Source organism: Microcebus murinus, chromosome 1, assembly GCF_040939455.1.
Source record: "Microcebus murinus isolate Inina chromosome 1, M.murinus_Inina_mat1.0, whole genome shotgun sequence".
NCBI classification, from domain to species: Eukaryota; Metazoa; Chordata; class Mammalia; order Primates; family Cheirogaleidae; genus Microcebus; species Microcebus murinus.
In genome coordinates, this window is record NC_134104.1 from 135,580,448 (window position 1) to 135,594,146 (window position 13,699).

General features: G+C 33.7%; 1 protein-coding gene across 7 annotated transcripts in view; it reads right to left on the reverse strand.

Annotated features, from left to right (window-relative positions):
• Positions 1–13,699, reverse strand: part of SLC4A7 (solute carrier family 4 member 7) — a 107,535-nt gene that overhangs the window by 58,085 nt on the left and 35,751 nt on the right. For all 7 annotated transcript variants that reach the window (XM_012786382.2, XM_020280664.2, XM_076005845.1 and 4 more), the window contains exons 2-4: positions 10,489–10,570; positions 6,260–6,406; positions 531–669 (exon numbers count right to left, since the gene is read on the reverse strand). In XM_012786382.2, coding sequence (XP_012641836.1) covers positions 531–669; positions 6,260–6,406; positions 10,489–10,570 — 368 coding nt within the window. The remainder of the gene's footprint in view (positions 1–530; positions 670–6,259; positions 6,407–10,488; positions 10,571–13,699) is intronic.

The following is a 13,699-nucleotide window of genomic DNA, read 5'->3' on the forward strand; positions in this document are numbered from 1 at the left end:
TAAATAATGAAGATTGCATTTGTTTATCTTAATGTGATAAACATAAACTTGTTCTTTTAAAAAGAAACAAAACTACCACCAAAACACAATTTGGTTATAAACATTCTCACAAACTGGGAAAACTGTCTGCAGTATCTACAGTCACAAGTTTCCTTTATAGTTCCTCTTTCTATTGTAGCCATTGTAATAATAAACCTTAAAGAAAACTAAGGAATTTCATGTAGTTTCTACCTCTACTCCCCTTTTAAACATACAATACATAAGATTTTGATTTTTAAATTTGTTTAATTAAAGACTTATTAAAATCTACAATAACATAATTCCTTTTATATCATATTAAAGTATAGGATTACTTAAAAAATTTGGAGAATAAAGAGAATTATTAAAGATAGAACTTCCACATATCAACAAGGAAATTCTCTCCTCACTGGCTTAAAGTACCAGATATATCTCATAATTTCAATGTAATATTCTCATTACAAAAAGAAATCAAATAAAGCCAATTAAAAAATGAGACTCAGCAATATTACCTGGCAGTTTCTTTCCATTCATATTCTTCTCCATCTCTATAACATAGTTCATCCATTTCCGTGAAGAGATCATGGGGAATATGTTCTTCATCATCATCTTCAGTACCAAGGATAAACTGAACCCTCTGGGATGGTGTATCTTTACAAAATAAAAATTTAAATATACTCAGAATCTTTCTCAATTCATTCAAAGATAAATTACAGTTTTGAAAGTGGAATGCTTTTTGTTACCTATATAAAACAAATATATTTCATCAAAACTCTTTTAATTATTATAAAAATACTATACTTCTGAAAGGAAACAAGAACCATCAATCCAGGGGGAAAAAGTCACAGAAAGATTACCTCTACAGAGAAAAAAAGAAAAATTATACTAAAAATAAGTCAAACTAAGTTTATAACTAACTGATCTACAACAAATAAAAATATGCAATATCCCAAAACACAGAACATTACGCTGAAAGGCAACAATTTTTCCTCATGAAAAAATATGGAAATATTAGACAAAACAGATTATTTAAAATATAAGCTAAGTTCAGGAGTGTAAAAAAGAAAATCTCCAAGTTGTGAAAAAAAGAGAATCTCCAAATTCTAAAAAATGATGAAAAAACTCAAAGCTGTAAGTATATAGAAACTGACTTTTCCTACTTCATGAAGAAATAAGACTGCCAGCTGGGATTTGGAAGGTAAAACAAGTCACTTCAAGAAACAAATAACCCACTCATGGCATCTGAAATTAAACTACTTGTGTGGTACGGGATCTCCAAATAGGAAAATTAGCATAAATACCAGTCCAGGACAGTCAAAAGCCCTAGGGCCCTTGTATAAACAAATAAACAACCACAAGCAACAATTAAAAACAAAATCAAACTCTCATGAATATGAGAAATGATTTCACACTCAAAATTTATACCTAAGTAAATAATCCTCCAGGCACTTATGGATACAACAAACAGGAATATTAGAACAGGTTAAAAAGCAGATTAGAGGGTATTAGCAAAGAATAGTGAGATCTTAGGAAATTACAGATAATGTAGAAACAACTGGTAAAAAACATAAAAGGATAAGAGATATGGAGAATGTCAATCAGAAAGAACTCCAGAAAGAGAAAAATAATAAAGCATCGAGGAAGAAGCACAAGAAAAATATAATCTGAAATTTTCCCAGTATGTATATTACACGACCCTTCATACTGCAGGAATACCCTGAGACATATGTAGAACAAACAAAAACATTATAATTGAACTTTCCACCATTTAGGTCTTATACACCTTTAGTCAGATTGATCCCTAAATAATATTTTTGGTGCTACCATAAATGATGTTTTGAATTCCAATTTCTCATTATTCACTGCCACTATCCAGAAATATAATTGATTTTATATCCTTGTTACACTTTGTTCTCTGTAGTTTTGAAGACTGCGTAGGATTTGCTACCTATACGATCCTCCATCTGTAAATAAAGACAATTTTCCTTTTTCATTGCAATCTGTATGCCTTTAATTTCTTTTGTGCCTTATTACACTGGCTAGTACATGTGCTCCAATACATGTTGTATGAAACCGATAAGAGAAGACATCTGCCTTTTTCCAAATCATAGAGAGAAAGCATTCAGTCTTTCATCATTAAATGCAATGTTGACTGTAGGGGTTTTGTAGAGGCCCTTTATCATAAGGTTGAGGAAGTTTCCTTCTGTTCCTAGTTTGTCAAGAGTTTTATCATGAATAAGGGTTGAATTCTGTTAAAAGCTTTTTTTTTTTTTACCTATTTAGATAATTGTATTGCTTTTCTCCTTCATGCTGTTAATGTGGTTACATTCATTTACATTGATAAATGTTTAAATTTTAAAACAACCTTACATCTCCGCTTGGTTATCAGTTTCCTATTTTTATTGTAACAAATTACCATAAACTTGGTGGCTTAAACAACACAAATTTATTCTCTTATAGTTCTAGATACCAGAAGTCCAAAGTTAGTCTTACAGGGCTAACATCATGGTGTTTATTGGCAGGGCTGGTTCCTTCTGCTAGCTCTAGGAGAAAACTCACTCCCTTTCTAGCTTCTGAAGGCTGTCTACTTTCCTGGGATCATAACCCTGTCCTCACTCCACTATAGCCACTTGTCTCTTTTGTCACATCTCTTTCCAGTATGATCTTCCCTACGTTTACTAAAGACCCCTGTGACTGTATCAGTTCCACCTACGTAATCCAGGAGGATAATATCCCCATTTCAAAATCATTAACCTAATCACATCGGCAAAGTCCTCATTTTACATAGTACTATGCTAAATAAAACCTGTGCATATCAGAACTGTGTCCTCGCTTTGTAAAAGTCTATCTCAGTTACTTGCCTATACTGTTCTCATTTTCAATGAGTTCAAATTTTCTAATTTCTGTTGTGACTGCTTCTTTAACCCATAATTATTGAGAAGTATCTTCTTTAATTTCCAAATACCTAGGGATTTTTCCTGATACATTTCTAATTTAATTCTCTTTATGACCAGAGAGCATAGTTTTACTCCTTTTAAACTTACTGAGACTTATTTTATGGCCAAGACTATGATTTATCTTGGTAAACGTTCATTTGCACTTATAAAGAATGTATATTCTGCAGTCCCTTGAGTGGAGTGTTCTATAAACATAAATATAAATCTGGTTGGTAATGTTATTCAGTTCTTCTATATCCTTATTATCTTTTGTTAATTTGTTACGTGAAGTATTATACTTTCTGGTAGTTATTTCACAAGCCCAGGTAGCTTCCTTTCACGTGCCCATCCCAGGACTCAGCCAAAGACTCAAGAGGATCCTTCTTCAGAACTCTGGAACTCTGTGTAGCTCTCTACCCTCTAGCACCCTACACCTCAAATTCTAGCCGCTCTGGCCTTCCCAAATTCCAATCTGTACCTCCTCAACTCTGAGTCTGTGAGGTTCTCTTTGGGATCCACCCCTGTGCTGTGGCCTAGAAACAGTCTCTAGAAAGCTCAGGCAATCAAGGGATTTATCTTACTTGCTTCTCCTCTCTCAGAAATCAAAGTCCTGTGCTGCCTTTTATCCAATGCCTATTGTTTTATATATTTTATCCAGTTTTCTAGCTATCTGAAATGGCAGGGTAGTTATAAAATTTCAGTTATAAGATGAATAAATTCTAGGGATCTAATGTATAACATGATAACTATAGTTAATAATACTGTATAGTACACTTGAAATTTGTTAAAAAGCAGAACTTAAGTGTTCTCACTACACATAAAAAAGAGCAATTATGTAAGGTGATGGATGTGTTAATTAACTTGATTGTGGTAATCATTTCACAGTGTATACATTCACCATATTATCATGCTGTACACCTTAAATATTAGTAAAAACAATTTTTACTTGTTAATTATAACTCAATAAAGCTTGGAGGGAGGGGAAAAGAACCAGTGAAAAAATAACCAAAAAATAAAAATCAATTAAACATATAATAGAGAGAAAATTTAATCCTTAAACCATAATGTCTAGAAGCAAACATCCTGTGTAATCTCTTTTTAGTACAAGGGGAGGAAAGGGACTTCATACATAGCACTTTCTATGATACAAATTGGTAATTAAAACCAAAATAAATCCACTCAAGGACATAAATTTTTATAGGGATAGTTATTCTATTAATAAGTCAAATATTTTCATCATAATTTATTTTTCAAACCACTATACTTAGACATCTAATCACACATGCTAGCTTAAAACAACCATCACCTACCTAGGTGATTATATATAGTTTAATAAACAATATTTCCATCCACAAAAATATTGTGTGCCTCTTTATACAACATGAATTACAGAAGCATACTGATCCAATCACAGAAGAGCCTAGGATATCCTAAATTGGATGAGAACAACATATAAAATAGCAAAATACATCGAAGTTACTTAATAACATCCCAAAAAGTTCACTAGTGATCCTTTCTAAATCCATTGTTCATTTTCCCTTTGCTACCTACATGACTTTTGTTGGCTACATGACCACTTAATAATTTAATAGGCCATCAGTACCTCTTAGTGGAGGTTCTTAAGAAATTCCCATCATTTAGCCTCTCAGAGCTCAAATTTCCTAATTTATAAAATGAATATAATAGGCCGGCGTGGTGGCTCACGCCTGTAATCCTAGCATTCCAGGAGGCCGAGGCGGGAGGATGGCTCAAGGTCAGGAGTTCAAGACCAGCCTGAGCAAGAATGAGACCCTGTCTCTACTAAAAATAGAAACAAATTAATTGGACAACTAAAAATATATAGAAAAAACTAGCCAGGCATAGTGGTGCATGCCGGTAGTCCCAGCTACTCGGGAGGCTGAGGCAGAAGGATCACTTGAGCCCAGGAGTTTGAGGTTGCTGTGAGCTAGGCTGATGCCACAGCACTCTAGCCAAGACAACAAAGTGAGACTCTGTCTCAAAATAAAATAAAATAAAATAAAATAAAATAAAATAAAATAAAATAAAATAAAATAAAATAAAATGAATATAATAATACCTATACTTTGAAAAGTATAGGCATGTGCCTATAGTTCTAGCTATTTAAGAGGCTGACACGTGAGGATCACTTCAGCCTGGGAGTTTGAGGTTGCAGTGAGCTATGATGATGTCACTGCAATCTAGCACAGGAAATAGAGCGAGACCATGTCTTTAAAAAAGACAAAAACCTGAGATGATTAAATAAAAGAGCCTGTGTCAAGGGCTTGACAAGGTAATGTTCAAGGGCTTGACAAGGTAATGTTTAGGACAGAATTGCCACTTTTTATTTTACTAGGCTATCAGTATTTTCTTCTTATGTTCATGTTGTAAATGTATTATACAGAGTAATTTTTTCTTTCCTTGCCTTTTCACAAAACTTTTCTCTAGCATAGTACACAAGTGCCTATAGGGGTGCAGCTCACATAGCTTTCTTTGCTAGAAAACACTACACCAAGACCCATGGTGTACAGGTGGCTTTAAACTAATGATGTTCTATATGCTAAGTAAGTATAATGTCTAAGACTCCTCCTCAGGCTGCACAGTGTTTTGTTTGTTTGTTTGTTTGTTTGTTTCTTTTGTTTGGCTCTCTCCTTTCCCACTCTTGGGGCCACTTAAATCACTGCTATCAATGCTTATTATCATATAACATTCTCTCTCCTCTACTATTTCTGATTTGTACTGGCACTTCAATACTTCTTCGCTTTCAATAACAAACAAACAAAAAAACCCTGTACGTCTATGCAGATAGTACTATTGAATCAGAGCACTTTCTTTTGCACAGAAAACCAAGTAATTCAGCCTCGTAGTTAAAAATCTTCTGGCCAAAAACTATAGTGTAAAAAGGGGGAAAAAAATATCTCCAATCCCTTCCAAAAGCCTTAAGATTCCCAACATCTATTCATTGCATACATTAGTAATAAAATATATGGTACAGAAAAGAAAATAAAACCCTACTAAATTTGAGCTTAAGTGACAAGGCTCAACTACTACAATTCCAAGGCTGGAATAAAATGAAGAAAACAAAACCCCTTATTTTTTTCACTTATACCAAGAAGAACTTAACCTATACACTAAATATTTTTCTTACAAAAAAGATTCTTACTTCACCTGATAGTCCCCAATATACACAATGTATCTGAATTGCCGCACACATACAATTTTTAAAAGGAAAGATTTGATGAAAAAACAAGATACTTTCCAGGAAAGAAGTTTAAACTGCTAATGGGAGAACTACTATTTTCCCTTACCATAGGAAGGAGATTCTCGTCCATCTTCTTTATCTGATTCTTTATCTTTTCTTCTCCGGTGGTGATGTTTGTGCCCACGATGCCTATGACGCCTACGACTCTCTTTACTGAATGGGACATGAACACCAATGTATACAGCTCGATGACCTATTGAAAGGTTTGGAAACATATTACTGGTTTTCCAAAAGGAGAAAAAAGTGACAATACACAAAAGTACACCAAAGTTTACTTGGACAACAAAGAATTATATATAATTTCACATAATTAACAGTGGGAGTAACTCCTCCTATTTTAAAAAGCACTACAGATTGTTATGCCAAGGTCTAATACCATTGACTGATAATTACACTAGATATGGTGGGCCTGTAATCCTAGCACTCTGGGAGGCCAAGGCAAGAGGATCACTTGAGTTCAGGAGTTCAAGACCAGCCTGAGTTAAGAGCGAGACTCCATCTCTACTAAAATTAGGAAAAAAAAAAAAATTAGCTGGGTGTGGTGATGCTCACCCATAGTCCCTGCTACTAGGGAGGCTGAGGCAGGAGGATGGCTGGAGCCCAGGAGTTTGAGGTTGCAATGAGCTAGGCTGGTGCCATGGCAGGCACTCTAGCGCAGGCAACAGAGTGAGACTCTTATCTCAAGAAAAAAACACCAAAATTACACTAGATATACAGGTTACTTATGTAAGCATTAATTTGCATATCTAAAAAGATATTTTGAGGAAGAAGAATTTGGTCTACCTGAAATCATTTGCAAATACTTATTTACTAATCTGTTAGAGTTTTGAAAACCTCATAATAGCAAGTTACAAATTAGTGAAGGCTACATTAAATATAAATCATACAAATAAAGTGTAGAAACTGTCAGATTGGATTTAAAAAAGCAGTGAAGTTATTGTATGCTTTTAGACTAGAAAAAGCTACTGCTGATATTGCATTATCCTGACTTTGTATTCTAACAACAAAACAGTTATGAAAGGCAGTCTCCGCTTTTGCCCACTAAATGAAACTGAATCAGGGAACTAGATAGTTAGCAGCATTACGGCATATATTGAGATGCATAAACTTGATTTCTTAAATAGTTTAAACGAGGTTCCTATCTAAGCTGAGTTAAGAAGGACATGGACCATAATAAAGTCAACTAATCTGCATCTACGCAAAAATCATCTGGCATAAAGTTGCTTTTTGTCCTTATGTACAAAAAAATAATATGCTGAAATATGAATAGTTAATCACATTCTTTTCCTAACAAACTCCATAAGATGCCCAGAAAATAAATATTTCAAGAAACTGAGGATCTTCCCTCTTAGATGAGATTTGAAAGTATAGTTGAGCCTCGTTTTCATGGAGTCCATATTTGTAAAGTTGCTGACTTAGTAAAATTTACCTGTTTTAAACCCAAAATCAATACTCATGACTATTTTACAGTCATTTGTAGACATGAACAGAACAGCAAAAAAATTAGAGTTGTCTGATACTCATGTTCTCAGCTAAGCCTGAAAAAGGAAACACTCTAACATCTTGCTTCAGCTGGCAATATATTCATGTCAATAAAGTAAATAATCACCTTTTTTAAATTAAAAGAGGGCTAGACTTATGAAAACACTGAACTAAAATTATCTGTTTAAATATTTCCCATTACCCAGCACTCTACCTAGAACATGGTAAGTACTCAATGAGTATCTTTAAAAATTAAATTTCAATTATTAGGAAAAAATTTCAAATTTAAAAACTAATTAAACAGGGTTTCTTTGGAGGATGACAGAAATGTTTTGAGAATTACAGAGGGGTGATGGCTGCCCAACATAGTGAATATACTTAAAAAAAATTGTATCATACACTTTAAAATGGTGAATTATATGTTATGTAAATTATCTCAATTAGATTTTTTTAAAAACTATAACAAAACTCAATGATTTTACAGTTTTCTTCCAGTAAAACTATTTCCTTCTAAACACCAAGAAAAGTGGAAATTAAAGAGTCAAATTCCCACCACTGTGCACTGGGAATTACAAAGTTGTTACTCCAATTAGTACTAATGAGCCTTGGAACAACAAGCCCCAGTACAATAAGATAAAAATAAATTCTATGAGTTTGCAGTTTAGAAAGACTAGATAAATAAGAACACACTAGAATCCAAAGATTAGGAGATTGGGCCTTATTGTTTTTTCTGCTTTTATTGTTGCCTTCAGTGTCCTCTGTTATAATTTTTTCTCTCCTCTTTCTTTTGTTTACTTTAATCCATCAAAGGCCTATCACTCAAACTCTCTGAGACAAATTTAATCTCTCCCTCAAACTTGATACTAAAACTTAGATATGTATGAAGTATGCAGATCTAAAAGCTCTGGAGTAAACAAAGGAAGTCAAGGAACACAGTATAGTCAAGTACTTTTCCCTTCATATCCCAGGGTCACATGTATTTGAGGGCTGACTTTAAATGGTAAGTAATGGAATAAATGTATTACTAGACTCTTGAACTAGTAAAATTACTGCTAAAAATTTTAACCTCCCTAGCTCCTGTAAATCATAGGATCTAACCATAAGCTTCTAGATAACTTAGGTTATTTGTAGAAGCCCTAGTGAAGCCTAGACTTTTAAAGTCAATTTTTAAAGTCAGTTTAAAAAAAAAAAATCTTAGAATGTGAGGAGAACTTTTATTTGTGTCTTTTTCAACCTCCATCTTGAAAGCAACAGATTAATAGTCCAATATGGTACTAGCTCTCACAGAATATTTTAACTTAAGCGTTTAGTCTATCAAAAAGCCTATCAGGGCCCGGCGCAGTGGCTCACGCCTATAATCCTAGCAGCGGGCGGATTGCTCAAGGTCAGGAGTTCAAAACCAGCCTGAGCAAGAGCGAGACCCCGTCTCTACTATAAATAGAAAGAAACTAATTGGCCAACTGATATATATAAAAAATTAGCCGGGCATAGTGGCACATGCCTGTAGTCCCAGCTACTCGGGAGGCTGAGGCAGTAGGATTGCTTGAGCCCAGGAGTTTGAGGTTGCTGTGAGCTAGGCTGACGCCACAGCACTCACTCTAGCACGGACAACAAAGCGAGACTCTGTCTCAAAAAAAAAAAAAAAAAAAAAAGCCTATCAAAACATTTGCCACGAATACCACCCTAACAGAGTGTTCAAGGTTAACATCATCAATGTAAGTCATGTTGATATTATATGAACACAGATCGGATGCTCTGAGAAAGTCACGTTACTTCTGTGGTATCCTTCCCAAACATATATAATCTCAGTCCATGCAAGTGATAACACCAGACAAACCCAAACTGAGAAACATTGTACAAAATATCTAACTACCTAACTATCCAAAAGTGTCAAAGTCATGAAAGACAAAGAATGAGAAATTGGTGTAGATTAGAAGAGGCTAAGGAATAGGACACTAAATGTATTTTCAGATCCTGAATTGGATCATCTGAATCCTGGGACACAAAAAGGCCAATAGTAGAAAAAATTGGGAAGTTATGAATAAAATCTATGGTTTAGTTAATAGTAAACTAGTAATTAACCAAATTCTAACTACATTAGTAATTAACCAATGTTAATTTCTTCATTTTTACAAATGTATGACAGCTATGTAAAATGTTAACATTAGAAGAACCTGGGTAAAGTATATACAGGAACACTTTGTACTATCTTTACAATATTCTGTAAATCTAAAATTATTTCAAAATAAAAAGAAAAAAATAAACCATTTGTTAGAACTTCTTCCCACTTATGGAGGAAAGATAGACAAATAATTCATTTGCTCCATAATTCTATGCTGAGTTTACTGTGGCATTTTAAAAGGATGATGTAACAGACCTATAAAATGAACATTTAGATGACAACTAATGATAACTGTAGCTTATTAGTCTGGCACTCTAGTATGCTTATCTTACAAATTATTCAGCCTGCTAGAAATAAAAAAAATAAAAAGAATTTACTAATTTTGTAACTATGGCTTTCAGTTTTCCAAGGTAAGTAATGGTAACCATAACTGAAGTTTGAAAAGCATTCTTAACTCTATTTCATGCCAATACCTTCAAAAAAGAGGGAAACGTTCCATTTCTAGATACAGGTGGTGGTTACAAAAATGTTCACTACACTATTATTTTTTAAACTGTATTCAGAAAAGTGTTGAGCACGCTTCACAATGTTATTTCACAACAAATAGTAGGTAAAACTTGAAGAAAACTAACATTATTTACCCTACTAAGCTTCATAAGTTACAAACTTACTTTCTAGTTCTTCTTTTTCAAACTTGGTATTCACAGTTGAGCTGGTTTTGCCAAGATCCACAATAGCTTCTTCATCAGGACCCTAAAAACAAATTATTCTCACTTATTCATGAGATCAAAACATACTGAAGACCTACTATGTATATTATTTATAATGGCCAAAAAAATATATTAACTGACTGCCTTCTCTAAAGAACTGAATTCTTATTATAGCTAAATGCATTATTTTTAGAATATATTTATAGGCTTTTGTTTTTAATCCACAGAAGACCATTCAAAAAACCACAGTAAAATGACAAAAGAGATGACAAAGTTTTTTAAATGGTATTCTGTGCAAATTACTAATAATACACTTAACAGAAAGACCTTCCAGGATCAAAAATTAAAGAAAATCTGATGTGAGGGGAACCCTTAGATGTCAATATAGAATGTTTTCTTTCTTGACTTTTGCTCTTAGATCCTCTAATTAAAGAGAAATATTTAACTCAGCTATACTGGATTGGATTATGGTTAAACATAAAATTGTTAAAAATGGGTAGACTAGGCCGGGCGTGGTGGCTCACGCCTGTAATCCTAGCACTTTGGGAGGCCGAGGCGGGCGGATTGCTCAAGGTCAGGAGTTCGAAACCAGCCTGAGCGAGACCTCGTCTCTACCAAAAATAGAAATAAATAAATTGACCAACTGAAAATATATATACAAAAAAATTAGCCGGGCATGGTGGCGCATGCCTGTAGTCCCAGCTACTCGGGAGGCTGAGGCAGTAGGATCACTGAGCCCTGGAGATTGAGGTTGCTGTGAGCCAGGCTAATGCCACGGCACTCACTCTAGCCTGGGCAACAAAGTGAGACTCTGTCTCAAAAAAAAAAAAAAAAAAAAAAAATAGGTAGACTCAATATGCAGTACCACTTACACTGACAAGTTAATTATCACAACAAAAGTTATAAAAACTTTTTATATCCCCATAAAGTAAAATCCACACCAAAATTTAACCTGTAGAGAAATTCAAGCTTTCAGTTGTCAAAATCCCACCTTTGTCATTTTGTTCCCTTCAACTCAACAAAAAGACTAAACATATTTATTATAAAATATTGCATAGACTATTTTGAAAAAAATAAAATTTTAGCTTTAACTTTCCTTCTCAATTTCCAATAACTTTCAAAGGAATATTATAATCATAACCTACTTACTATGAATGTATTGGGTACATGATTCTGTACCACTGATAGAGACGGATGCACAAATCCCCTTCCCTCAAAAACTCTTCAATCTAGTCCTAGGTTCTAGCCAGAGATAGCTGCAGCTCACTCTGCACCTGCTCCTGGCACATGAAGGAAACCATCAACCTCACCAACCTTCACCAGTGCTAGCCATGCAACTCTAAGCTTTTCCTTCAGGTATACAAAGCAAATTCATATACTATTTTTCCTCACTATCTAAATTCTCAGTGTCTAAATTTTTTCTATCTAAACTCAAGAACTCAATCAATTTGATTAAATTTTCAGATAAAGTTCTTGCTACCCAAACTATCACTAACTACTACCCAAAACTCAGAACCAGACACAGCACATTAAGAAAATGCAAATCTTATGATATCCAAACTTACTTTCTAAACACTAGATATCTAAACTGTAAAATCAAACAGATTTGGATATCAAGAGATATTTGTATATGACTCTGAATGACTGGTGTCCAACTTAATATAGGAAACTCAAAGAAGTTAAAAGAATTTCTAAGGCTCCATATTTAAAGGAGTAAGAGCAAGAGACAATTTCATATAATGAACTAAGAAGACAGGCAATGAATGATATGTATAGTTAATCAAATTGCCATATAACATTCTCATTTCCTTAGTAATAAGGAAAGACCTAAGTAGGAAAGCAAACCAAACACCAAAAATGTAGAAGAATAAATAATAATTACCATCCACTGACCAAGACATATTCTAAAATCTTTAGCTATCCTCAAATGATTTCATGTCATTTAGTCCCTGAGCATGCACAGGTACAGAAGACAACCTCTCTCCTAAGTAGAAAACACAGAGGTTGTTGTATCCTGAGAGGTAGCATCCTGTCTATTCTAAAACAGGATTAACTGCTCACATTCCAAACTTTCATTTAGCCTGCACAATTGCCAGAATATGAAGCAAAACAATCCACTTAACTCTCACCTTGAAACAAACAAACAAAAAATTTATGTCTATTCAGCTATGCTTACATGTTTAGATATACTAGCACTAAGCAGCTAACACTCAAAAACAGCTTCTTATGCAACCTCACAGTATTATTTATTATATTCATTTTATATTTATTTTATTACTATATTATTTATTATATTTATTTAAAATACACATACTCATTAACATCTAAATATCTGTCATAGAAAAATACTCCCACACGTGCAAAAAGTGACATGTAAAAAAAAGGATGTCCGTTGGCACATTCTCATGGTCTACCCAGCCTGCTCCCCCTGGACTATCTGTGAAGCTTTGAGCAAGTCATTCAACTTCTTTGAAGCTTCATTTTCATTGAGGCATTGTTTCTAATAATGAAAACAACATCAAACAAAAATGTGGGTCAGTAGTAAGATAGCAATCTCATAGTAAAGAGTACTATGAAACAGTTTGAAAAGAGACTCAAAACATGGAAGTAGATCTAAATGTACTGATAAGAAAGGATCTCAAGGATATACTGTTGAGTGAGAAAGCAGATTGTAGGAAGTAAAATAAGATTACATTTATGTTAAAAATACTTACACGACTAAACCAAAATTTTATTTCCATATTTACATGTTTCCATATGTATTTATTTATATTAAGTAAAAAGCAAGAAAAAGCCTGATAGGATCTGCACCAAATTGTTAGCTTCTCACTTCTAAAAAGGGAATTGGGTTTGAATGAAAGTCAAGTTAGAATACTATTTTATTGTTATTATTTTGGTTTTCAATGAGAAAGCTTTCATGTGTAACTTGCATAACAAACAAAAGTTAAAATTTTCAAAGTCTAAAAAAATGTATAACACTAGCACTTTAATAAAAGGAGGGGGGGTAAACCTTCATTTCTCCCTTCCCTTAAAAACATTACCTAGCTTTTCAACAACTGTGAAACATGAATAAGGAAGAGCATGGAAAACAATAAGAAGGCAGAATCTGCTATAAATGCAAATATTAAGTGGGCCATACAAACTAGCCATCTTAACACACGATAAGTAATCC